This window comes from Heloderma suspectum, chromosome 1 (genome assembly GCF_057233095.1).
Source record: "Heloderma suspectum isolate Gila_16-S chromosome 1, 16-S_ref, whole genome shotgun sequence".
NCBI classification, from domain to species: domain Eukaryota; kingdom Metazoa; phylum Chordata; class Lepidosauria; order Squamata; family Helodermatidae; genus Heloderma; species Heloderma suspectum.
In genome coordinates this window covers 129,386,936-129,414,348 of record NC_139458.1, presented here as the reverse complement: position 1 = coordinate 129,414,348, position 27,413 = coordinate 129,386,936, and the positions used below count along the sequence as shown (strand labels likewise).

The window sequence follows — 27,413 nt, the reverse complement described above, 5'->3', positions numbered from 1 at the left end:
CTTGCTGTCTGATCCCTGAGCATTTTCCTGAAAAGCGTTCAGTACAACTTACAGATGGTTCCCAATCTCACATCCAGGTGCTGCTCAAGACTAGATGCTCTTTGCTTCAGCAGTTGAACTGTATCAGATGCCTGCAGCCCATTGCCTATGAACCCTTGATTTTTTAAAATAAAAGATTGGCCTCCATGAAGCGCATGCAGACCCTACAGAAGTTGAATGCTGCCTATTATCTGCAAGTATTAACCAACCAAGAACATTCCCTGTAACACACCAAATTTGAGACAGAAGCTACTAAAATTTAATTTTGAACCTTCAGCTCCTGTCCTTTTGTAATGTGCCTAAGACAGCCTTTGCATGTTGGGGGCAAGGAGGAAAGGTGGCATTTGATCTGTTTTATGCAGAAAATGGACAAGAGCTACTGCTGCCACTGATTTTGGCATCTTTATGGTGCAATCCTTTGGCCCTGGGATCTCCTCCTTTGAGGTGAGAGAGAGAGAGAGAGAGAGAGAAAGCTCAGACCTCAGAGAGGCTACATTGCTTACTACTCAGTCATCAGAGAGGGGTAGGATTGGGGGCATGCTGTGGGTGAATTGGAGGTGGCTTTGGATCCACAGGAGCCAAAGTCCTCACACCCCCAACATGGGGGAGAACTTATGCCAGCTGGCATAAAGACTCTCCCTCCCATTGCTTGCAATGGGAAGGGCAATAGTAAAAACACAAAACAACCCTGGAGGAACAGAGGTGAATGCCACTCCTCCCGCACATCTGCCCTGCCAGCAAGGCCTTGGATATATGAGAGGTTCTGACATTGCAGACTCCAAACTGGAAGCTAGGATTGCCCTGTTAAGTGATAGGTATCTTAACTTGACTATAAATGGAGAACCCCCTTTATAACACCACCAAGCCATAAAAGAATAGCTAGTCATAGTGAGAGGCAGGCAGATCTACCCATTTGGATAATACAGACTCTGTGTTAGTGTGCCCGTATGTATGTAGTAATACGTTGCACCCTAACTATACAAGACAAACATTCTTAGTGACTACTTATTAATTAGCTAATTCATAAAAGTGTACATTATATATAAAAGAGACCCAAAAAAATCTTCTGGCGCCAGTGATGCAGGGCAGAAAATTTTCCAGTGCTTTATTTTTCTGTGGAAAATTTTCCATTTCCTAAGTAGCAATGAATGAACACCAGTTGCAAATACAGTATAAGGCACGTTTGGCAGTTTCAAAGGTGTGATTAATGTTTTTTCAAGTGATTATCCTAGCAGGTATGTGAAAGAATACATATATGTCTCTGAAATACTCAGTGTGAAATGGAACTAATATGTAGTGACAGTGAAACTGAAGGTGACCCAGCAACCTCAGTGGAAGAGAGCTGAACTTCATTGAACCAGATGGGTGATTGTAAGCTTATCATGCACAGTTCTTTGACTTCCTAAAATTAATTAGTGCAGCCTTCCCCAACCTGCTGCCTTCCAGATGTGTTGGATTACAACTCCCAGTATCCCCAGACAACCATTCTGACTGAACAATGCTGGGAGTTGTAATCCAACATATCTGGAAATCTGAAGGAGGGCACGATCCTACTGGGATAGGCGGCCATCTCTGAACTCGGAGGTGACCGCCTATCCAATGCAGGGCAGGGGAAATGCGGAGGGGATCGTCCCCTCCGAGCTTCAGCTGCCCTGCAGTTGCAGCTACACAGCTGATTTCAGCTGTCTAGCTGCTGGAAGGTGGAGCAGTAGAAGCGGCTGCTGGAAGACACATAGGATGTGTCATATCAGCATTTCCACCTCCCGCACCCCCACCCCCGGAACATCCCGTTTTCGGCACTCCATGCTCTTCTTTCAAATGCAGAGCACAGGGATGTTCTGAGCTGCCTGCGAGGCAGTGCAGGGTGGGGGGTCGGTTCTCAGGGAACCGACATATCCTATGGCCGTCTAGCTGCTAACGAGCGGCCATAGGATTGCTCCCTTAGTGTGTCAACACTTTTCAGTACCTTTCTTTCTTTCTTAGATTTAGTCACTGTAAGGGAATGCTATTGTCTTTAATTTTTTACAATTATTCAAATGAAAATGTCTACATAATGTAACACAAATCACATCAATGCTATGCATGTTTAGCCAGAAAAAAGGCTAACAACTTCCAGCATGACCCAGACATCCACAAAAATTAACATGGGGTACTTTTTAAAGGTTTCTTGTTTATTTTACTTGTATTGAGTAAAAACGCTAAATTAAATCGCTTCCTAATGATTTTCCAATGCAAATAACCCTATGCAAATTTGCATTGTGGAAAACATGCCAGAAAACACACATCACTGTGTGGCATCTTAAAGAATAAGGCCAAAATGCTAAATGCACTTACTAATGAGTAAGCCTCACTGAACACAATGGGACCTGCTTCTGAGTAAACATGTATAAAGTTGCTGGGACCTGCTTCTGAGTAAAAATGTATAAAGTTGCACAGGAGCTACTAGGGATGTACGAATTGTGTAAATTCCATTCTGTCTGTGTTTCACAGATTGTCAGGCACTTGTCGTTCCGTCATCTGCCCATCAACGGAATTGGTTTTTTTTTGTTTCCAAATTTGTGCAAATTCACATTTGTGCAATTTCACAGATGTGAAAATTCCCCCCAAATGTGCATTTTCCCACAGCCTATGGGGGAAGTGCACGTTTTTGGTCAGTTTTTTAGTTTGCGTATTTTTCTGTGATGAAATTTTCGCAAAATTCAGGGAAATTAGAAAACTGGCCTGCAAGTCTGCGGAATCTGCTTGACAGGGGGAAAAGCCTATCCACTGCATAATCCGCAGGTCAGATTCATGAAAAATCCGAACTTAGTAACAGATTTGTGTTTAAGATGCCTGCCACATTTTTGCTGTAAAATGAACAGAACACACCTACCCAGCTGCATAAAACCTTCCACATTGTGGCCTAAGCTCTACCCTGCCAAAGCTGAATGATTGTTTGGCTTCCTTAGTAAGGATTCGTCCTGTTTCCACACTACGTCCCCTCTTCATGCCCAAACAAAAGAAGCCCCATTCTCTGCCAATGACAACAGAGGGCTAGGAGGAACCTCCTATTGTGCATCAGTATTCTGAAATATGGAGAACCCACTAAAGCGGATGGCAATCTTACCATTCTCTGCCATTACACTTGAAGGGAGCAATCCAATGGGGATAGTCGGCCACCTTCCAACTTGGAGGTGGCCAACTATCCAATGCAGGGTGGACGGAGCATTTAGGGGATCTCCTCCTCCACACTCCGGCTGCCCTGCATTTGCAGCTAAACAGATGATTTCAGCTCTCTAACTGGGGAGCCTCGGAGCGGGGACTGGGGGCTGGGGGCAGAGGCCGGACGGCTCATAGGAGGTGTTGTAACGGCGCTTCCATGGTCCCCTTCCCGAGGAATGCCCCCTTCTCGGCTGCGCCACTCCGCTCCGCCCCGCCCCTCCAAGCATGGACTGGGGATGACCCGTGGCGGAGGCAGGGAGTAGGATTTCTGGGAACCGAGCTCAGAGCACTAGCTCCGAGCTCAGTTCTTAGAAACGAAAAAATCCTATGGCTGTCTAGACACTGTCTAGCGGCCATAGGATTGCACCCTAAGAGAAGCAAATTTCTACCCACACATACCCTTAACTCTATCCCATTTTCAATCCTTTACCAGGCAGTTAACTGACTACAGTGTGCATGTAGCTACTTGATGACCTTATCTCTTATCATCTTGTCCCGAGTCAGATACAGATGCGGGGTAGACAGTATCCACCCAAAACATTCATTTCTAATGAACTAAAACCCTACCCAGGTGTCCTTCTCATGTGCAGGCTCTACACATGAGGTGAGCAGGGATGAGCACACTGGTGGCAGCCCCCTCCCTCTATACACAGAGGGCCACTCTCTGCTGCCTCTCTCTGTGGAGGGTCTCCCAGAAATGCAGAGCCCAGGAAAACCAGGTCTCTGCAGACAGTTGCCCTCCACATGTAAATGACAATGAGAACAGCTGGGGGGGGCACAAGTAGCACATTCATCCCCACTCCCTTCCTCGATAACCAAGGGCCCTGCAGTGGCCTCAGGGCTTTTTCATGACAGGTCTACGAGGAGCAGCACTTTGACGCCCTCCCACAGGCCCCTTGTGCTGGGGCAAACGGGCATGGCTTGTGCATAAAGCCGGAGTGGGTAACTTGCAGCCCTCCAGATGTTTGGCCTACAGCTCCCATCATCCCTGATTGCTGGCTAGGGCTGATGGGAGTTGCACATCGGGGGGGGGGCTGCCTGCCCCTGGCATAAGGGAGTCAGGTGTACTCGCTGCAGTCCACATGGCCGATGGAGGTGACCGCAATAGCAGTCTGTGCTTTCATCGACACAGGTAGCTTCCGGAGAGGCATGCTGAATGGGAGCACCCCTGGACTGTCCTCGCCATTTCCTATGCTGGTTGGGTACGCCCCTGTGACGGGGAATGTTGGCATGGCCCTCGCTGAGCCTATATCCCAGGAAGACGGCAAAGGACACTGGGGCACACCTCTCACGTCACACAATGAAGTGCCCCCCCCGGGGGGGGAGGGAGAGGCCAACCTCATGACTGCTTTCTTCCCCTTGGCAAAGGACTTGGGCTACAGTCTTAGTAGCATTATGCCTTCTCAAACCTAATGTAGTTGAACCAATAGCAACAGCAAGGTCATGACATCACGCTTCATGTAGAGTGGCAAAAATCAAGCTCGTCCCTTTGGCCAGAAGAAGTCCGAGCTGGCCCACTCTACGCACATGACAAGCTCTTGCCCTCTGCAGCAGGCCTAAATTGCAGAGTAGCTACACAGATAAGCTGACCACACCTGCAGTACTATTGTTGTAAAGTAAAATACTTGAGCAACCTGCACATAACATGTGCAAATCTTTGTGCACTCCAGCTTGGGGGGGGGGGGGAGAGAGAGACGGGGTAAAAATGGCAACCGAAGCAGCCACCTACCTTGGGCTGGGGGAAGAGATCAGTACAAAAGACACAGGTATTCTTCCACCTGAAAAACCAAAGCTGTGTGCATGCCAGAAGGCTGCTGGCAGGAGAATACGGCACTGGGCACAGAACTCCATTTCCTGAAAACAGTGGTTTGCTTTTTATTTTTTTGCTATGCAGATGTAGTTTGAGGATGGGGAACCTGTGGCCCTTTGGATTCTGTTGGAGTCCAACTCCTATCAGGCCAAGCCCACATGGCCAACGTCAGGGATGATGGGAGGTCTAGCACAACAGGTTCCCCACCCCTGATACAGTGGAAAGCGTGTCTGCCAAGATCTTGCAAGCCAGAGCAGTGGCAGAGTTAAGGCTTCCAGAGGTCGGGAGCAGGGCGACAGTCTCTTTGCTTCACCCACGATTAGCAATGCCTGAACAAGTTATGCAAATGTGGCAAGTCTGCATTGTTCCTACAGGTCACAGCATTTGGGTGTAAAATTAATTTTTCTTTAAGTGTGGAATACACACAACCCTGACCATAACCCTATCCCAGAAAGATATGAGAAGTCGGACTCACTTGCAAAGAGCAGGGGTAACATCCCAAACATTTGGATAGTCACTCTGGAATACACATTATGTACATTATGGGGAGCGAGAAAAATGCATACAATAGATGTAATTGTAGTCCTGTTGCCAGGTTTCCCTCTGTAATGTCCAGAAATGCTTGCCCCATGACAAGATCCTGTGACAAGAGTTCCCTCTCCTCCAACCCACATCCTTGGCTGCCACTGGCACGCATGGGGAGATTCATAATATGGTGCCGTGTAACAGGGCAAGTGTTCCAACTGGCTACTAGGGAGAACTCCATTCAGAATGCTACTTTCTATCTGCATCCTTGTGGTATGACAACATGCAGTTTCCACCTCAGGTCACTGGTAGCACTATTTGCAAAATTCTTTGTAGGCTGACCAAATACCCAAACCTGATAAAGTGCTTTTAAAATTATACTTCCTCAGCCAAACAGGGAAAGCCAACCCCACCTCCCACTTCACAAAACACGGAGCCCTACTACTTAAACTGTTGAGAGGGAACAGGGAGCTCAAGATGCCTCCTCAGTCTGCATAAGGATGTTATTTAGATATTCCATCATATCAAGTAGGCTGTTGGAGATTTGTAAGCTCATGTTTTCGCTGTTCAAGGATGAGGCTCCTTCTCCTTGCACAAATTCATGCCATTGTTTACAAAACTTTGGCACCAACTGTAAGAGATACAGAAGCCAGTTAAGTCTATTTACAGAGATATATTACATACATCCACACACAGTTCCCCTTAACGCAGCCACCAAAATATATGTGCATCCATCATCAAGCAAAGATGTCTAGGGATGCAGACTGACCAACTACATTTCTTTTAGAGAGTCAAAGGTAATACCAAAGTGGTCTTTGTGCCATTGATGCCTACACTTGTACCACTACATGTTGGGTAAATGGGGTGGGGTTTTTTGGAAGAACTGCAAAACATGTTTTTACTAGAGGCAACAGCAGGGCAAAAGAAATTACTTGTATACCACCTCCATCTCTTTAAACCATTGCCTGTCTCCAGCCTAAAGCAGTTTAGCCAAACACTGAGGAGAAATGCAAGTCTGGCTTTACTATCTACTGGCACTCGAAGAATGTGAGCCAGAAGGCTAGAATCATGTTCAAAAAAGAAACAAATGAAACAATTTCTCCCTCCAGTAGGGAAGGAGAAGTTTAAAATGGAGTGATTTAACAATGCAACAAGGAATGTCTTACCAGCTGCCAACAAGCTGTAGTAGAACAGATTTGTGCCTCCCCTACAGTGTGGTGTAGTGGCAAGAGTGCTGGACTGGGAGCCAGGAGATCCGGGTTCTAGTCCCCACTTGGCCATGGAAGCTCACTGGGTGACTTTGGGCCAGTCACAGACTCTCAGCCCAACCTACCTCACAGGGTTGTTGTTGTGAGGATAAAACAGAGGGGGAGGAGGATTATGTATGCCACCTTGAGTTCCTTGGAGGAAAAAAGGTGGGATATAAATGTAATAAATAAATAAATACCACTCCACTGCAGAACAGTGCAGGTCAGTCAATACATCCTCCATGGGTTTGTGAGAGCAATAGGTGCAGCTTTCGAGGCAGCAAGGGCTAGAGAAGAAATGCCTGTACTTCTTTATATCTCGCCTTTTTTCCTCTTGCAAGGAGCGCAAGGCAGCTTACATGGCCTCCTCCTCTCCCTTTTTATTCTTGCAACAAGCCTGTGCGGTAGATAGGCTGAGAGTCAGTGACTGGCCCAAAGTCACTGGGGACTAGAACCCAGCAGTCGTCCAACACTCCAACCACTTTATTTGGTGAAATGGCCTTACAAGATTCTGCTTGCACAAATGGACCAACCAGTACTTCTATTCTGGAGACAGCACTTGGTGGTGCTAACTTAAGATAGGGGTGGGCATCTTGTGGCCCTCCAGCTTACAACTGCCATCATCCCACATATGCTGGTTAGGGCTGATTGAAATTGGGGGCCAAAACATCTGGAGTGCCACAAGTTGCCTGCTCCTGACTTAAGAGGATTCTCTTTGCTCACCTTCACCAAGACTAGTTTGGACTCCTTGGGTTTGGCGGCAGAAAAACACTGTCCAAAGCACAGGTAGATGGTGTAGTCAGGAGATGAACATCTGCGACTCTCATGGAAATCCCTCAATTCTGTTAAAGGGAAAGATTGTGTAAGCCACTGTGTGTGTCCGTGAACAAAAAAGGAGGGTAAAAAGAAATCACATCTAAAGGTGTTTTCACATGTGTCACTAAAAAGCCATTTGAGCCGCTTCCAGACTATGCTGTGTATGAAGACTAATGCAGGTCAGCACATCCATCCTAGCCAGTATGCGGTGGTGAGAAAAAGTTTGTGAACCCAAATGATAATTACAGAAATTCCATCATTTTACCATGATAGCCTTCATGAATCAAAACCAGTCCTTTTCTAAATATCCAGTAGGGTTTATATTAACCAATACTGTGCCCTGTGAAATAAAATAATGTATAAATTAGGCAAACAATGAGTACTTTAGAGGCAGGGTTTGTGCAAAGGGAAGTGAACCCCTGGTTGCATCAGCTCAATTAAAGGGAATAACTAGAATCAGGTGTTTAATTAGGTAAGTTAATTAGGTGAGCTTCAGGGGTGAGTTTGTGAGGCCCCACCCTATAAAAGGATTAGAAACTTTTTGAGTTTTGCCTTCACCATACTGTTGTGTGGAAAATGTCATTCCACGATCAAAAGACATCTCTGAGAACTTCAGAAAAGCAGTTATTGCTGCTCATCAGTCTAGAAAGGGTTACAAAACCATTACTAAGGTTTGGGGCTCCACCAATCAACTGTCAGACAGATAGTATATAAATAGAGAAGGTTCAAGACCACAGTCATGCTACCCAGGAGTGGTCATCCTACGAAAATCTCTCCAAGAACAAACCGGTGCATCATCCAGGAAGTCGAAAAGAACCCCAAAGTAACATCCAAGGATCTGCAGGCCACTCTTACTTTGGCTAATGTGAGCATTCATGACTCAATGGTTAAAAAAAGACTGAACAAGAATGGTGTTCATGGGAGGATAGCCAGGAGGAAACCACTGCTCTCTAAAAAGAACACTGCTGCCCATCTGAAGTTCCCAAAGACTTCTGGAACAACGTTCTCTGGCCAGATAAGTCAATGGTAGAACTTTTTGGCCTCAATGAGAAACGTTACATTTGGAGGAAAACAAACACTGAGTTCAAGCAGAAGAACCTCATCCTAACCATCAAGCATGGTGGTTTGGGCCTGCTTTGCAGCCTCAGAACCTGAACAGCTGGCCATCACTGACACAACCATGAATCAGTGTATCGGAAGATTCTAGAGGAGAATGTCAGGCCATCTGTCCATGAGCTGAAGCTGAAATGAAAGTGGGTCAGCAACATGACAATGATCCTAAACATACAAGCAGATCTACGAAAGAATGGCTGCAGAAGAAGAAATTCCATGTTTTAGAATAGCCTAGTCAAAGTCCAGACCTAAACCCCATCAAAATGTTGTGGCAGGACCTGAAGCGAGCAGTTCACGCAAGGAAGCCCTCAAATGTCACTGCGCTGAAGCAGTTTTGTAAGGAGGAATGGGTCAAAATTCCTCAAAATCGATGTGAGAGACTGACCAACAGTTACAGGAACCACTTACTTGAAGTCATTGCTGCTCCAGGGGGTGCCACCAGGCACTGAATCTAAAGGTTCACATACTTTTTCACACATGGATATTGAATGTTGAATCAGTTGTGGATATGTTGAAAGAGCATCAGTTTGTGTGTCATTTGTTTAATCAAGTTGTCTATTGTACCTTATCTAGGATTATGGGGTTAGATAAAGATCGAGTAACATTTTAGGTTGGAAATATGTGACAATCCTATGGGGTTCACAAACTTGTTCTCACCACTGTAGATTTAGACATTTACATTATAAGTGCAAACAGATTTAAGCTTCGTATGTGAAAACACCCTTGGAATAGGACAATATAGGAGATGCAATTTTCGGACATTAATAAGCTCTTAATCCAGTTTCAAGTGCCAGTCTGCAATCACAACACAAGGTGATTTAATTTCTTGTAACAGGCTTTTATGCACATGCGTTGTTACGTAACAATATTGAATTTGTACAGTACTGCTGGTGTAGTTTTATCAGCAAGAGACTGCTAAGCAAGGGAAATTTCCTGAGCCAATAAACTGCACTTCAGCCATAAAAATGCAGTAGATGGCCATAGGAAAGCCTCATCTATAGCAGAATACTGACCTACCTTACAGAGTTAATGTAAGGACTACCAAAATAATTTGTGAGCTGCTTTGAATTCTCTAACACACTACGAGTTGGATCGAGACTAAGTTAGTTGCACTTATTTCCCATTGAAAGCAATAGGACTTACATCGTTACTAACTTGCCCTACTGATTTCAACAGGACCTAAGTGCAACTAAGTTAGCTGTTATATAGGGTCAGATCCAGGCTAAGTAGTATTATTGGATCCAACCCTATATAAATTCTAAGTAGTAGTATTCTCCCCCTACCCTAAGCTCTGTGCCCAATTCAAGGGGGCACAAGCTTTACAGCCAGAATGAAATCACTGCAAAGTGACAGCTTATGTTCAAGGAGGCACAACCAGGATTGTGGGTACCCCACCTGGAAGAAAAAGCTCTCATAACAAGGCACATGCATGAATTATGGGTATGTTGGCATATTATTCATAGTTTACTCTCCTTTGCGAGTCATATGGAAAGCAAAAGTCTTCTCCAGCTCACGGACGCCATGTCATTATCTGTGCTATCCAACCCATCATATCCATCAGCCACTGCCCACACACTCTGAAGCCTTATGGGTTAGAACCTAGTTATCTTAATTTAAAGAACAGACAGAAGTAGAAATTCTCAGAATGATAAATACTGCATCCAGTACCTGCTTTATCTGTCTTACCCATATCCAGCCCCCTATCATACTGAGACACCAAGAGCACAACAGCTGGATTAGATGAAAATAGCAGCCTATTGATAACATCCAACACCATCCACCTGTATGAAATGGTTTTGGAAGTGTGTGCAATAGCCAAACCACATAGGATGTGTTGTTGGTGTTGTTGTTTTTTAACAGGAAGCAAATTACAATGTTAAAGTCCTAGGAGCAGCCTTCGATTGACTCAGTTAGAGGCTTTCGAGATGTTTTGTCAGGCAGCAAGATTTCAACTGAAAGCCTCCTGGCCTGATACATTTCCCCCGCACAGAGGCGCTTCAGTCAGCATTGCAAAGAGAGAAAAAAAGAGTTTTACAATATACTCATTTTGAAAAAATTAAAAGTGAACAGCTATGCAAAATCAACTCAGAACCATTTATTTGGTGCCCATACAACAGAGGTGCAGAACTTTTCAGCCCAAGGGCTGAACGCCATTTCAGGCAAGTTCTCGGGGGCTGCATTCTAGTGGTGGGCGGGGCTGAAGGCAAAGAGGCGGAGTCAAAATACCAGCATATTTTAGCTCAAAGCTCCTACTGCCAGTAACGAAGGCTTAGGAGAAGCATCTCAGTGCTTTAGAATGGAGGAAAAAGTGCACAAACACCAGGCAAAGCACAAAATGCTCAGTGGTTGGGGGAAAGGGTGCGTGCCTATCTGGGGAACCTCAGAGGGCCAGGTTTGTCTCCTGGGCCTGGATTCTGCACCCCTGCCAGAGGAAGCACCATCTCCTTAGACAATCACCTTGACAGAATTTTTCGTAGTTGAAGATCTCTGTGTCAACATCCCGTGGCAACAATCTGGGCTGAGGATGCTCAGCCATGTTGTCCAGCTGCTTAGAGAAGGCCCAGAAGACCTTACATTTACCAAGGCGCTTGGCACAGAGCTTCTCATTCTTCTGATAGAGCAGCAGACCTGCGTTCTGCAGCAGAGTCAAGGTGTGCTGAACCTGCTTCTGATCAGGCAGAATCTCCGGGCTTGGAAACTCTATTTTCTGCAGACTGTCGAGCGCCTCGTGGTGGTGGTGGTTGTTGTAGGTGAACATACAGCTGTTCATGTCCACGTCTGATTCATACAGCAGCTTCCCTCGGTAGTAGATGGAGACATCTAGGTTAAGCGAGCTTGTTCCTGCTGCAAGAGACACAGGGTTGCGCTTAATCTAGTGGATAGACTCTCACCTTCTCCATGTCTGTAAAGGGTTGCATGCTGACAAGGCATCTGCAGAAAGATATTTACATGAACACAGAGAAAAACACTATTTGGATGGTGCATTCATAGAACCATCGTATTCAAACAGGAAGTTAAATTCTCATCAGCAGGGCGAAAGCAAGCAAGCTAGCACTACAGTCTCCGCTTTCGGGCATAAAAACAAGAAAAATGCGGGAGAGAATGTTTATGAAGAATTGTGGAAGACACATTGAAGGAAGGCAGGATACATTGATCCACAATCCTTAAATACACAGTGGACAACTAGGAAGAGAACCTTCTCTGTCGTGATGCCCCAATTTTGAAACACCCTCTCCACGGAAGTGCAAATTAAGTGGCTTTCACAGAACATGACTGGCCACGCTCTGCAGTTAATGGCCAGGGGATCGATTCAGATTGCAAAGAGGAGCTTCCCAGCTGTTAGACAATGGAAAAGGTTGTCAAAATGATTCTGTTTCAATTCAGCGAGGGCCCATCATCTTAAAGAGTTAGATCTCTAGCTGAAGATCATTGCAGCCAAGCCACAAAGAAACTGTTCTTGGCCACATGCAGACTTTGGCTCATTTAGGGCGCAATCTTATCCGGATAGTTGGCAACCTCTGAAGCTGGAGGCTGCCAACTATCCTATGCAGGGCAGCTGAAGCACGGAGATGATCCTCCGTGCTCCAGCCACCCTGCATTTTTGGCTAGATGGCTGATTTCAGCTGTCAAACCACCGCTTTGGGGAGGGGGAGGGAAGGAGGTCACACAGCACATAGGAAGCTGTGTATAGCAGCTTCTGCTGTTTCCCCTTCCCCTGTCCTCCATTTTCAAGCGCATAGACGTAGCTGGAGAGAACTGCGCCGGCTACAAGGGGGTGGGGGAGGAGAGTGTGGTTTCTTAGAACTGTGTTCAGAACCCTGGCTCTGACCTCAGTTCCCACAAACCAAAAAATCCTATGGCCCTCTAGACAGTGTCTAGTGGCCATTAGATTGCTCCCTCCAGGTGGCAGAGATGAGAGATCAGCAGCATCAGCTTGGGCAGTACAGTCCAAAACCAAGGAACCCCAGAAAATTTGGTACCCATCATAAAAAGGACCCTTTCAAACTCTAATTTGCAATAGGGGAAGCTGCCATCTTACTGTTAGGGTGCTCGGAGACAACTCATATGAACAAGCAGCTAATTGTGCGTGTATATTCACCTCAAAATAATTCCCACAGCAATTGCCTCCCCACAGCAAGCTCTTTCTCTGCAGCAATTTATCAGTGCAGAAGTTTCCCAGCATCATGCTGACCCCCTCCCCCATGCATTAGACACTTCTACTTACAGCCCCTTAAAGTTACAGTGTTATTCACAGAAATATGCAAAGGTAGCCAATGTTGGCTGGAAGAAAACAACAACAACAACTCCTTATTAGCACAATACCTTTATTAGGCCAACTAAAAGATCACCCCAAAATGTGCGAGATCTGTTCATCAAACAAGATGTTTCAGAGCAAATGGGTGGGGGGAGGAGAGGGGAGGAGGAAAAAAAGACCAACTGCATGACTTCAGTCAGCCCTTCTCCCCGCCCCCCACTTTTTGTAACATCTTATCTAACAAAGAGATGTGGAGATCTCAAAAGCTTGCACATTTGGGGGGTGACCTTTGAGTTGGCCTAATAAAGGCATTGCCTTAATATGGATTTTGGAATTTTATGCGTATTAACACACATTTAGCCTACCCTTCCTCCAAGGAGCCCAGGGTGGTGTACATAACTTCTCCCCTGCCACCACACATATTACCCTCAGAATCGCTCTGAAGCAGGATCGTCGAGTGAGCTTTACAATATTACGTTCTGCCTGACATATGGGCTTTTAAGATTAAAGGCAGACAGTGAGTACTCCCTCCTGAGCACTGAACTGGGCCAGCTCCCCCACCCCTAGCCCAGCCTGTCAAAAAATACAAAATTTTCTTCTGTAGCCATTGTTTATTTATTTCAAGTTTATTTATTTATTTCAAGAAATTATTTGGCATAATTCCTTGGCTGCCTTTCAGGGCAGAACCTGCCCAGAGAGCTGAACCTGCTGCCCTCCCGAACCCACGGAAGATGCATTTCACTGACCTGCGTTGTTCTGCGGTGGAACAGTACTGACAGGGGGCTGTTCTACTGGGGCGACAACTAGGGGCTCAAATATGTTCTGTTCCACCATCACTTGCTGGCTTGTTGGCTGATAGTCATTCCTTGTTGCATTGTTCATCACTCCGTCACCCTGAGGTTCTTCATTCATGAACATATTTTCAATGAAGCAGTCATTACTGTAGAGGGCTTCTGCTAGTACAGAACAGAAACACCCTGGATATTCTCTTACTTGTAGCTACAATAGATATTTATGCTTTAGTCCAGCCTCTCCTAACCTGGAGTGACTACAGCTGCCATCATCCCCACCCACCACAGCCAATGGGATAATGGGAATTGTAGTCCAACACATCTGGAGGGCAGCAGGCTGCAGGCGGGCTGCTTTAGCCACACTGGGCTATGAATAAAGTGCCCCTCCTGTAGCCTCCTCCCTCTTTCAAAATCATTGCTGCGGGATTGCGTAGGCAACTCCAGTAATCTAATCCTCCTATCAGTTTCAACAGGGGCTACATTAAAACACACAGACCTCACACTGGCTGATCACCTGCTTCTGTTTGTTGTCTAAGTAAATCAGAGTCTTCGCTTTAACTTGCCTGTTGGGCATTTTGTCATTAACTAACTTAAGCCCCATTGATCTCAGTGGCTCTTCTATAAATACGACTAAATCTGGATCCAACACAATATCTCCCTTGAACATATACTGTATTGATTTTAAGTCACACAATATTAAGACAATTTATCATGTGCATATTTGAGGAATTAATTATCTTTCTTTTCAACACTGTCATTACAGTTGTTCCTTGCACACTGAACTATCACAGTGAAACTCGGTATGTTCCTTTTTGGCATAATTCTCCATCTGGGGTAAATTCAGACATGGAGACGGCAGGGTCCATTACTCACCCATGTGGTTAATTTGATTTGTGCTAGGGGAGTTTCGCTGAACATGCTGCAGCGGAAGAGTGACAGCTGACCGGGAATCCACGCTGGCTGTGTTTTCAGCCAGCCACCTGGATGGTTCTTCGTAACCATTATTCGCCACTGGTTCATTCTCTACTCCATTCCCTAGAGGCAGGCAGCCATTTTGGTCAGTATGAGAGATTGCATATGCACTGCCTTGTTCATATGGAGCTGGTGTATTGTGGAGGAAGAAAAACAACGTCACTAACAAGAAAAGATAACACGGAACGTACTGTTTATGGACACAGCTTTAGAGCCCAGAGCCTGAGGAATAGGCACAGGAAGAGGCTGTCAAACACACATGTAGACCTACCTATAGGATGAGCGACTGGAGTAGAAGCCCATGAGACTGGCAGATTCAGGTTAGCTTGCTGCATAACCCACTGGAGTACATCACCGTTGTGCTGAGTGAGGTGTTCTGCTGTGTTCCCAGTCGGCACTGTGGCACACACACAAAGGCATATATGCACATTAGGACCCACTCTGTCACCTCTTGGGACCATCCGTTCTCAAGTGTGGAGGCGGACTCTTTCAACCTACTGGGCTAAGGAGCTGGGACGCCACCTCACCTTTCTGTACCAAAACAGAAGGAAGTCTACACGACACTCAGCAAGCTGACTGAGCACCAAACTATGCACAGATGCTTGGCTGCCCTCTGCACCAAGTTGCAGTTGTGCTGGTTACACAAACTGGACCATTGAGCAGCAGAAAGGGGAATCTTAATGGCAGACAGGCATGATCAGTGGTGCATTTGGGCAGATGAAATCTACCTCGGTTTGGAATGGTGTCAGTGTGGTGCGACACCAGCTCTACTTCTGAAATTTAGCACCATTAACAGTCTCCTCTTTCTTGCAAGTTCAGAGAAGCAGGCAGGCAGGCAGAGTGAAGAAAAGAAGCAGTGAAGGCTATGTCATTATTAACCTGCTGCCATTTTGGAAAGAGGACCTGGTGAGCTGTCATTCCCATGCCCAGGTGTGTCCCAAGAATACCAGTTTCTCCTATAACCCTCTGAAGTCCTAGGCCGGCATTTGCCTGCAACCCAGTTACAGCTAAACTGAGCACAAACACACCCCACCGCCAGACATCGCCAGCGACGCCCGAGATCTTTGTGCATGGAGCACAAACATCTGCATGGAGTTTGTAAGGCTGTTGTGCTGAATGGGCTTACAGAGCTTCTGTGATCGGGACCCCTCCACAACCGAATGCGCTTACAAGGCCCTATACGAACCTTTGCAATCAACGTGCAAAGACCTCTGAAGTAGCCAGGAGTATGGGGGAGTTGGGGGACAGGGCAACATACTCATGCACATCCCATCTCCAATTTTGTCATGGCGCAAGACCTGGAAGCCCTTGGACAGTGACAGTGATTCTGGTAGGGATGTCAGAGAATTCCGCCACGGATCTCGGTGAGGCCGAATGCCAGTGCATTCACCCCCCTGAAATCTGTGGCGGAATGGCCTGCCACCCCCCCCCGCGGATCCCCCCCAGGACGAGACTTACCTGGGGCGGATGTTCTGGGCGGTGGCGGCTCCGGCGGCTGGTCTTCCGACTGGCTGCCACCACCGCCATTTGCAGTCTGGCATTTGTTTTGTTTTTTACAGAGATGTGATAGGCTACGTAAAGACTTACGTAGCCTATCACATCCCGGTAAAAAAACAACAACAACAACAACACGTACACAAATGGCGTCAGTTATGGCCGCCGCTATTTGCGTTCCTTATTTTTCGCTGTCTTAGTCTACGTAAATATTTACGTAGGCTAAAACGGAGAATCAAAAAGGGACGCAAATAGTGCCCACTACGCTATTTGCGTTCCCCTTTATTTTCGCCGAAATAGTCTACGTAAATATTTACGTAGACTACGATGGCGAAAAATAAGGAACGCAAATGGCGGCAGCCGTAGCCGCTGCCATTTGCGTACGCCGTTTTTTTGTTTTTTGTTTTACCCAGCAGCCACTGGGGCTGGAAATCCAGCTGCGGATGGCCCTGGCCGGCTGCTCCGCAGAGCCGCCGTGGAGCAGAGCTGGCCATCGAGGATTCCAGGGGGGAGGATCGGATCGCCTCCCCCACCCCCGTCGAGGATTCTGGGGGGAGGGACGGAACGCCTCCCCCCCCCCATGAACAGAATCCGCAAAAAGGTAAGTCACTTTCGTACATCCCTAGATTCTGGGGAGGCACCACAACTAGTCCCTGGTCGTTCTGAAGTGGGCACCACTGCCTTGGACCCCATGCCTTATCCACGCAACTTCGGGGAGCTGCCACTGCCCCCCAGCTCTGAGGAGTGGACGTCAGTCTCCTCTAGTCATGGGTGCTGTTGAAGGAGGGCATAACTGGGCATGTGCCTTGGATCTTTCAAGCTGCCCCAGTGCCATCATCTGCCTTAATACTAGGGTTGGCGGAGAATTTCTCCCCGAAACTTCGGGGGGCCGAGCGCCAACGTGTTTGGCCCCCCGAACAAGTTTCGGGGAGAAATTCTCCGCACCCCCCTGCCCCCCCCCCGGGACGGGACTTACCTTTGGCGAATGTCCCTCCCAGCGGCGGGTCCGGCCGAGGGTTCGGTGGGTGTTCGTCTGGTGCGGGAGCGGCAGCCGGTCTTTTGACCGGCTGTCGCCACTGCCATTCCAATAAAAGAAAAAAAAAAAAACGCCCCTGTGATAGGCTACGTGACAATTAACGTAGCCTATCACGGCTAGATTTGCAAGTCAGCCATGATAGGCTACGTAAATCGTCACGTAGCCTATCACGGGGGCGTTTTTTTTTTTTTTTAACTTTTTAGTTCACAGCTGGGCGAGGCGAGGCGCCTCCTCCCCGGCCTGAATTTCGGCCGGGCGAGGCGGGAAGCCTCCCCCCCTGGCCTGAATTTCGGCCGGGCGAGGCGGGAAGCCTCCCCCCCCCCGGCCTGAACTTCGCGGGGGGAGCAGCGAAGCGCCTCCCCCCCACCGCGAACAAGCTTCGAGGACAGGTAAGTGACTTTCGTCCATCCCTACTTAATACAAGCTTGTTTTTTCCCTCTGAGCTCAGTAGCCTTGCAGTCACTGGGAGACCTTAGGACTCACTCCCATAGCAGACCAGTAGGGAGCGTAACATGAAGGCACCAGCCTTTTAGACTAGAGGGGAGAATGCCACCTTTTCTTCCAGCCTGCTCAGTTCTCCCTACTTTTCTACTCTTACATGCCCATCCCTGGAGCTTGCTTGCAATGCCATTTCAAAGAGGGAAGGGCGGGAAGAGCTCCCTGTGAAATACTGGTATTTCACACAGCAACTGATTTTAGTGCCCTGAGCTGGAACATTTGGCTTCTGCAGAAGTTCAGTAGCTTCAGCACAGCAAAGGATTTAATCAGCTCCCCCCCCAAACTTCTTTCTGCCCCTCCACTTTAATTTCTCCCTTATAGCTGCTGGCAACAGATTATACCCACTGCACAGGAGCACATGTTTAGCTGTAACTGGGCTGCAGGCAAACATTTGCATAGGACTTGAGTCATAAATCAAACTAAACAAAAGCCTTTCAGTGCTATATTTCAACTTGAGCAGATTACAGTAACTCAGAGAATCAAATATTGTGCAAATGAATAATCTTCAGAAAAAGTTAAATAACAGTGAACAGAAAGGAGAAGTGCCAATTTAACAACCTTAACTAGCCTAACAAAAATACAGCATTCTGGATAGCAATTTATATTTAATCTAACCTATCAAACTTAACAATGTTTAATAAACCTGGCCAAGGTTGTTCGGTTACTAATATGCAACTGGTGTTGATGTTACCCCAGAATGGTCAGCTATGGTTAGTTTATCTGAGACTGACTGACCATTCTTTGGCCCTTTCTTTAAACAGATAAAAGTGTATATAAAGGATTCAAGATTCTGAATATGAGTTGGAAGGATACTGAATGAGTTCTGTAGTTTTGGTGACCCCTGAAGCTGCAGCCCTAATGCCTGACAATGTTTGCCCCAAAACAAATATTAAGGCTTCTTATTCCAGTTTGTTGGTCAGCTTCACTTTTGACATGGATGTCTTTGTCATGACTCATCTTTTCCTGCTTTGCAACTTGGCGTTTCACCAACATAGATCAGTCCCCACCCCCCCAAGTAATGTGCCAGTAAATCAGCTGTGGATCCCAAGTGCAATGAGAAAGATGGTTGCTCATATGCATCAGAGCTATTTAGGGTGCAATCCTATGCACATCTAGGGAGCAATCCTATGTGGATCGACGGTCACCTCCAACCTTGAGGGCGACCGCCTATCCAGTACAGGCGGGGAGGAGTGGTGAGGAACGGATCTCCTCCTTGCTCCCCACACCCTGGCTTTCATGGCTAGACAGCCGGTTTTGGCTGTCTAGCTCCCGGACCTCAGAGCGCAGGAAGCAGTGGTCAGATGACACATAGGATGCATCGTACTGGCATTTCTGACCTCCCCACCCTGGCCCGCCCCCGGGAACACCCCATTTTCTCCACTCTGCACTGCTCTTTCGAGCGTGGGACTGATCCATGTTGCCTACAAGGCGGTGCGGGAGGGGGTCAGTTCTCCAGGAACCGACCACAGAGTGCAGACTCTGAGGTCCAATCATATGGCAGCCTGGCCGCTGACTAGCAGCCATAGGATTGCGCCCTTAGACAGAAAGCCCTACAACTCCCAGCATTCCCCAGCCAGCCTGCTCTGCTGCACAATTTCTTTAGTAAAAAAATAAAAGATTAATGGGGATGGCGGTATGGTTTGTATTAAACCATATACCTTATCCAGAAAATTGTGTGGGCAGCCCCAATTTCAAATCCTTGAATTAGAAATCCCCATGTGTGTAAGTGTGTAAGGCATGCATTTTTAAAAATAACTAATGCAGGATCTTCCAGTATTCACTTAAGCAGTTCCAACTGATGTTTGTAATAATAAATTAAGCAAAATGAACATTTGCAAGTTTTGTCAGCTTACCTGGGACTGGTTTTTCTAATGACAGAGTTTTAAAAGCTGTATCTATCTCTTGCTGTGAACCAGACAAATAAAATGTTTTGTCACACACCTAGGAGATGCTACACAAAAAAAGTTAATTACATGCTGGTGGTACTGTTGTAGCTTATCCCTTCACCATTTTTCTGCGATCACCTTCTTTCAACTTGTGTGGCATAGAGTGACAGGCTTGCATTTTAGGTTTGCTAAAACTAAAGCTGTATAAAAGGAAGAGGAGAGCTCTGGGACTTCCAATTTGCTCTATGCACATATCGTTCATGACAGAAAGGAGGAAAGTTTCTATTGAAGCTACACTCTGAAGAGTTTTTTCCACATGCAAGGTTTAAATCTTTGGAGCTTTTCACACATTTAAGCTAATCGGCATTTTCACATATTTGCTGGCTGCCTGTTAGCTGCCAAGCCACGTACAAGGTTATGTTATTATCCCATAAAGCCCTAAACAACTTGGGACCAGGATACCTAGCAGACAGCCTTCGCTTATATATACCCAGGCAACATCTAAGATCTTCAGAGGAGGTCCTGCTGGTTCTTCCAAAACGAACAGAATGTCACCATGAAGAACCTCAACAGCGGGCCTTCACTGCAGTGGCACCCATGATCCGGAAAACCCTTCCTCATGCAATTTGGGAGGCAGAAAATGTAACCTCTTTTAAACACCTCCTGAAAATACACCTTTTCACACAGGCTTTCCCTGGCCTGTAACTGCTGCTAGGTATTACCTTGGTTTTACGTGGTATTTTTTAATTTTTAAAAGTTTTATATTCTGTCTTCTCAAGTTGTACTTTATGGTTTTAATTGTGAACTGCCCAGAGAACATTGGCTATTGGGCAGTATAAAAATGTAGTAAATAAAATAAATAAATACAAGCCCGAAGACAGGATTCTTGGCACAGCTCCTGCTACATGACAATGCAACATCATCTCCTGCTTCCTTCCGAACAGTTCTGGCAGGAAAAGGTATCTGACCTGTACCTCACACGTCCTTGATGTGTTTGTACATGTATGTTCTGTGTAGTGTTTTGCTGCACTAAACTTCCAGTGAAACAGCATGAATGTGCATTATGAAATATATTTGTGTGAGCACCTGCTCCTTAAAGCTGTTGGGTTATCTCCTTTGTCGTTCTAATTTTTTAATTTAAAAAGTAGTAATATCACACACAAAGAACCCTGTTACTCGATTAGTCAGAGGTAGCTTTTCAGTCATCCAGAAGGCGTTTTAATTCATCTAATCTAACCTACCCTTCCCCAAATGGTGCCCTCTAGATGTGTTGTCCTTCCTCTCTCATCATCCCCAGCCAGCATTGCCATGTGGGTTGGGGATTATGGGAGTTCAAGGCCAGCACATCTGGAGGGCATCAGGTTGGGGAAGGCAGATCTAGCCGAGTGGCTAGTTGCCAAGTCCCTATGGACAGGGAGTCTTCTAATCTCTGCCATCCCTTGATATGCCAGTCTTTCTATCAGTTCTTCAGGAATGTATCCAAGGTATCGCTTCTCAACTCCTCCCCTGCTAGAATAGAGGGGTTGCTTAAACCATAACAGGAACACCCCAAATAACCTTTGCACTGATACAGCTTTTGAATGTTTTTCGATCACTACGAGTCCCTGGACCAGAGTTCTAGTTATATCAAATCAAAGATTTACAAGATAATATACATGTCAATGTCAGCCAATTCCAACGTTAAAGATTTTGAATTGTTCCACAGCCCCTTAAACCCAACAATCCCAATCACGCCCTACTGGTTTTGTACCTGTAGTGGAGGTGCAGGCTGGGGCAGAGCTGGGGCTCCTTCACTGTATGGGCTGATATGCAACTGATCATCTTCATGGTCACTCCCATTGTCTTAAAACAGAAAAACAGCATTTCTAGGGTGAAGATCTAATCAGGGAAGACACTGAGTTTCATGCTTTGGGTATGCAGAACTAAATTTGGAAGTATGACATTAAATTCAAACTCTTCCATTTTTAGAGGCTCAACATAAGATGTACTGAGCTTTTATTGTCCAGACTCTGCAAGGCACTGGATAGCATCCTCTGCTGGTCTCCTAGCTTCATGTTGTATTAGGACTGGGTAGACAATTAAGTTTGTCCAAGTCTAGAAAGAATGTCACATCAACATAACTATTATTTTGTCGACACACACTCTAATTTTGGCCTTCTTGATACTCAAAGCGGAACCTATATATCTAAAACTGTGGTTAATTCATTCTTCTTCTACCTCATGTTCTGCTCGAGGGATAGTATCCCACCAAGCCACCATGCTCCTGCCAATTCCACTGCACAACCCACTGCTTGTACAACGGGATTTAGCACATCATAAACCAAGACCCGGGAACAGGCAGAAATGCTCATTTCCCCAATCAGGCCAGGAACTCCACTGACCTGCCCCATTCCAGAAACGAGCATTTCCATGCATTTCCAGCTCCTATCCAAAGCACTCAATCCCTGGTGCTTCAGCAATGTCGGCTACTGCCCTAGCTAATCCGGTTCATTAGACCTAGCTTTAAAAAAAAGCATACGAGCTTTACAATCCAGTGTGCTCTTCAATCATGCTATGTCAAGTTTGCACCTCAAGTGTATCAAGTCGACCTAGGTGACCCAGTACACAACCCTAAGCATGTTTACTCATATCTAAGTCCGAGTTCAATGGAATTGGGAGGATGGCTACATACCGGCCTGGTTCACACAACATGCTGGCTCACCATGGGTTATTTAACCTATGATGAGCCGGGCACCATTTTGAGCATGCAAACCCCAATGGGGTTGTGGCATGTTGCGCAAACCCAGCTATGGTGGGTTATGCGAGGGTTAAACAACCCTTGCACAACCCCACAACAAACCTTAGCCCCAACATGAACACCAGCTACACCCTCTAGCAACTGTGTGTTTGGCATCAGCATGAACAAGCCCTTCATGCATACAGACGCACGCAAGTACGGCCTCCTCCAACAGTCCCTACATGCGTAAATCTACATAGATGCTCTTCATGCAGACGCTGAACTTCCAGCTGCCTGGGGGAGGGGGGCACATGGCGAAATGTAATCAAGGATGTTGCCAGCCCACGGTGAATACACGGAGATCCACCATTTCTGCAATTTATCAACGGCCTCAAGTTAATGAGGAAGGCCTTGCAGAGTTAGCCTGGGGCAATGTAAACATCAGTGATTTGTTTTTAAAGGATACCCTTTTAAAATTCTAGACTTTCATCCCTCTTCCCGCCATTCCTGACAGGAAAAAAAGCCACACGTCTCTCTGCCCTATTACAAAAGAACACGGGCAACTCCTACCGAGTCTAACCTGGCATCCCCACTGTCCTTACTTGTATCAGCAGGGCGATTAGCAGCTGGTGTGGCACTGGGTTTTGGTGGGATGACTCTGTACACATGATAGTCGGGTTTATTCAGCTTGACCTCTTCAAATCTCTTTGTACTCATCATGGCACAGCGGAAGTTGATCTTCCATTTGGCTGGGTCTGGCAAATATCTGTTGTACTTTTTACTGAATATGGCCCATGCCTTTCCGCATGAAACAAAGGAAATAAGAGATGGAAAAACGTGAAACGAACTGCTCCGAAGGTAGTCGGGCTCCACATTGCTTGAATTCCTCCTGTGTGTGCCTGTCCCAGCCACCAGTACCAGGAAAGCCACTTGAATAAGGTAAGGGCCAAACTAGACATGGTATGTGTCATGTACTTTGCTTTTGCGTAACCTATTTTTCTTTAATAAACAGGTGGTGTGGGGGTGGGCCTGACTGGGGCTTTGCTTCTGCCACGGTCCCAGTAGGAAACCTTCACCATACCTGCTATTCACAATGGGGGAAAAGTTCTCATTAGTGCCAGCGTGAGCTTCCCTCCCACTGCAAACAGTAGGGTGTGTGTGTGTGTGTGTGTGTGTGTATTTTTTTTTTGGGGGGGGTGCAATTCAGATAGGATCACAGTGGGGGCAAAGATTTAAAAAAACCCTCTCTTCATGCCACAGTCCTGATCTGGCCCAGACCCCCCCACACCAGCTATTTGTTAAAGAAAAATCAATGATGCAGCAGCAAGCTACATGACAAACGTCAGCTGTAATCTTAGGCACATTTACAAAGGGACTTAGTTTCCAAGTAGATGTTGTAATGGAGATGGCCTTCTTGGAAGGGAAGACTGGGGAAGGCAAAGGTTAAAAGTATAAGATATTTCTTTGAGATTATATTTTATTGTTTTAGGTAGGAAGGACGAGGATCCTGCAAAGAGGATTTCCAATTCCAGCCACCTGGAGTGAAGGGAGGCAGGACAGCTTCAAGGCTGAAGGCGCCAGGCCAGAGTTCTTATTGGAACTCAAGGCTGTAAACCATCCAGGCCTGCCAAGAGGCCAGCACAGCTGCAGAGGTGTGAAAAGCCATCTTATCCTCCTTAAGAGGGCAGGGGGACAATGATGAAGGAACTAGGAGTGGGGCAGGAACCATATAAAAACAGACAAGGATCTGGTTTCATCTGGTCTGGGTGAAAGGTGTCCATATGCTGGCTACGACAAAGGATCCTACTTTGAGGGGTGAGTAGTTAGGCCAGGTAGAATTTTATTGTTTTAGCTTATGTCAGGTTTCCAAACAGGGAATTGGTTCTTGGGGTAACTCTATTTGTATTTTGCTCTATTTCTCTTCCCATTCCCTCACCTCTTAATTGTAAATAAGCGTCTACCTCCAATTATTGCTGTTATTTCTTTCCCGGGTCAGTGCTAAATTCAGCGGCTGCCAATTCCCTCAGAAGGGTTGGAGGGAGTAAGAGGGGTCCTCTTGGGCCAGGTGGAGCCGATTCAAAGATGTGGTGGCAGCGAAAAGGTGAGGCCCAGTAGAGCTTGGGGTCGTGCCTTCCCTTACAGACATACACAGGACTGCACTTGTGAGGGCGGCCTCGTGTTCCCTCACCATGCCACGATCCAGATTCTTTGGTACGGGAAATTTTTTCCACTGTGCATACAAATGGATGTGCAAAAACGCTGCTCTAAGTAATATATCATCCAAAGGCAACTGCAGGAACTTATTCTGGGGCAGGATGCTCAGTTACTAAAAATGGGTCCTTTATATGCGTACCAAAGGATTTCCAAAAGGGCAGCCATGTTAGTCTGTTGCAGTGTCTGATGAAGTGAACTCTAGACCATGAAAGCTTATGCCATAGTAAGACATACGAGAAGCTGCCACCCTTAGTGGAAGAGGTGCATACCTGGAAAATCTTATAATCAGCAGGCACAAGGTCCTTCCTTGAATTGTGTTTCCAAGGGATGCAAAATGTGGTGTGGCTCTCGTCGATCCAGTATAAGCCTTCATACCTTCCACTGTTGATCTCCTTCACCAGCCAGTCGAAAAAACCAACCTTCTGATGCCCCCTGAAACAGCAGAGTGAAACACTTAGTTTCTGGGAGCCTAAAAATGACTGCAATAAGGTCAAGGATGGCAGATGCACATGGCAGGTAGGCCCCAGAAACTACTCGTGGCAGAATCCAGGCAGAAAAAATGATCCTACACAAAAGGATGTAAACAAACCTTTTCCCTACCCCTAAAGGTCACAAAAATACATTTCATGTTACAGCCTCATGGATACTACAGCAGAAGAGGCCCATGAGTATAAGCAGCTCATTAATAGGAACAAGGTTAAAAAGAGTCAGATGACTAACCGAGGGACTGTAGCTGAGTTAGATGTGGACTTCAGCTGCAGTTTGAATCATGGAAGTGCTGGGAAAGTTTGGCAAATTGCTGGAAAAGTTTGGCAAATACTTGCTGGGAAGTATTTGCTTTGTTACCCGAGTTTAAATGCTCGCCTGATCGCCATAGGCGAGTGCATAGAATTCCATGCAGGCAAGTGAGTGGGCTGGCAGACAAGAGACAGATATTTCCAAGCCAGCCACGGAAGAAGGCAAACCCCTTCCGCTATGGCCAGCACAGAAACCAAGCAGGCAAGAGGTAGAGCAAACCACCCTTTCTCTGCAGCCTACTTGGTAGAAGCCTTTTAAAAAAAAAAATTAGCCTGTTAAAACATAGTCACTTTTCTGGTCTCACATATAAGGTTGTGAAACTGGATTTTTTGCAGGTGGTGGACATCAAACATTTTTGAGACTGTTACATTAATTAAAGCAATGCAGAACTGTGGTTGTTACACGGGTTTTGCCCTTACAATGCATATGCGTTTGTCAGGACAGGGCTATGCATTTTATATTTCATACATAAAAGTTTTTATTTCATTATTACTTTCAACTAGCTAGATCTGGAATTGGTATTAACAAACTACTTTACCTACACACACACACACACACACTAAAGTTGGGAAACAGCTCCTTCCTACAATTCTGCAGTGGCAGAATCCCAGTTGCCATTGGGAAGACCAGGGATGGGGACAGAAGGCTTGCAGGAGAGGCACCAGTTCAGATTAAAAGTGGAGCCAGAAAAGAATTCTGGGGGGAGATGGTGCTCGCTTTGTAATGCAGCCTGGCATTACGAGTGGGACAAGTCTGTATTCCAAGGTAGGTGGTTACAATATATCACTATTTTACATTCCAACACAATGTCAATACAGGGTTTTACTTTGAATACTGTACCTCTTTGGCTTCAGAGAGCTGTCTTTAGCTGTCTGCAGAATATAAAATGGTAATAAGAATGGGTAGGAGCAGCAGGGGAGCAGAAAGTGCCCTCTAGATGCTATTAGAGCAGAAAGGGAGATGCCATCCACCAGAGAGGGTGGAGACATTCCTTGCAGGAGCCTTCAGGCTTTGGGATACGGAGTCAAAAGGCTCCTCTAAAATGTCACATCCAGCCTAGACCTAGTTCAGAAGAAAGCGCACCTCTCAGGGTCAAACTACATGTGATGGGAAACCGGCATATAACAGGACACAAAACTGCATATATTAGGGGAACAAAAATGGGTGCATTAGGAGAGATGTGCATGAAAATGTGTAAATTTGTGTGTGGACTTCAAAAAAAATTACAAACTGATTTGAACAGTGGAACAAACTGAAATGTTGGAGAAATGAGAAACTGAGTGGAATTGAACTTGACAAATTCATCCACCCCTACCATACATATACATAGACACACACACACACACTCTAGCTAGAAGGCACTGTGCAGAAATGTGTATATACGGTGAGTGCCTGCCTGCCAGCCACAAATCTGTCTGCCACAGAAGCACTCACCTCTCATTTGCAGCCATTGTGAAGTTGTTGTTTTTTGTATTGCACACTTGTGTCCTTGTACTACTTAATGTCTTGTGGATGAATGGAAGATCATGAAGAGGAATCTGTACACCAGAGAAAACCAGAAAAGGTAAACCATGTCATCAGACATCACAAGCACAGTAACTGTATGACTGAGTTGTTACCATGTGAGCATTGGATATCTTGACTAGCTTGTACAAGCCCTAAACGGCTTAGGACCAGTCTAACTAGCTCCATCTTGGCTGGGTAAGTCTCAGTTTATTGGCCCTCATCCAGACACTGATTCAGAATACCCACTGCCTCGCCCGGATTTGAGATCTTATTTTTAAAACTGATTTCATTTTTATCCCGCCATGGCACACAGAGGGATGTGTATGGTTCCCCCACTCCACCCTCATTTCATCCTCAAAACAACTCTTTGAGGCAAGTTAGGCTCAGAGATCATGAGTGACCCCAGGCCACCCAGCAAGCTTCAGGGCTGAGGGGGTCTGAGCTCAGCACCTGCCCCACCAGGTCTAGTGCAATACCGTCACTGGTTCACCGCACT

General features: G+C 46.2%; 1 protein-coding gene across 3 annotated transcripts in view; it reads right to left on the bottom strand.

Moving 5' to 3' along the window:
- Window positions 1-2,540: 2,540 nt before the first annotated feature.
- The window catches only part of IRF7 (interferon regulatory factor 7), a 28,734-nt gene continuing 3,861 nt past the window's right edge, over window positions 2,541-27,413 (bottom strand). Inside the window, exons 2-13 of one of the 3 annotated variants that reach the window (XR_014792204.1) lie at window positions 26,846-26,949; window positions 24,883-25,045; window positions 23,002-23,197; window positions 21,434-21,525; window positions 19,651-19,702; window positions 15,041-15,166; window positions 14,671-14,898; window positions 13,753-13,959; window positions 11,209-11,595; window positions 7,546-7,664; window positions 5,277-6,206; window positions 3,608-5,156 (exon numbers count right to left, since the gene is read on the bottom strand). Coding sequence is in view for 2 of the 3 variants with exons in the window: in XM_084857154.1 (XP_084713280.1) it covers window positions 6,048-6,206; window positions 7,546-7,664; window positions 11,209-11,595; window positions 13,753-13,962; window positions 14,671-14,898; window positions 15,041-15,166; window positions 19,651-19,702; window positions 21,434-21,525; window positions 23,002-23,197; window positions 24,883-25,045; window positions 26,846-26,862 (1,749 nt within the window). In the remaining variant the exon portion in view is untranslated. Of the gene's footprint in view, window positions 6,207-7,545; window positions 7,665-11,208; window positions 11,596-13,752; window positions 13,963-14,670; window positions 14,899-15,040; window positions 15,167-19,650; window positions 19,703-21,433; window positions 21,526-23,001; window positions 23,198-24,882; window positions 25,046-26,845; window positions 26,950-27,413 lie in introns of all 3 variants that reach the window. The other 2 variants (XM_084857161.1, XM_084857154.1) reach the window with 2 other exon arrangements.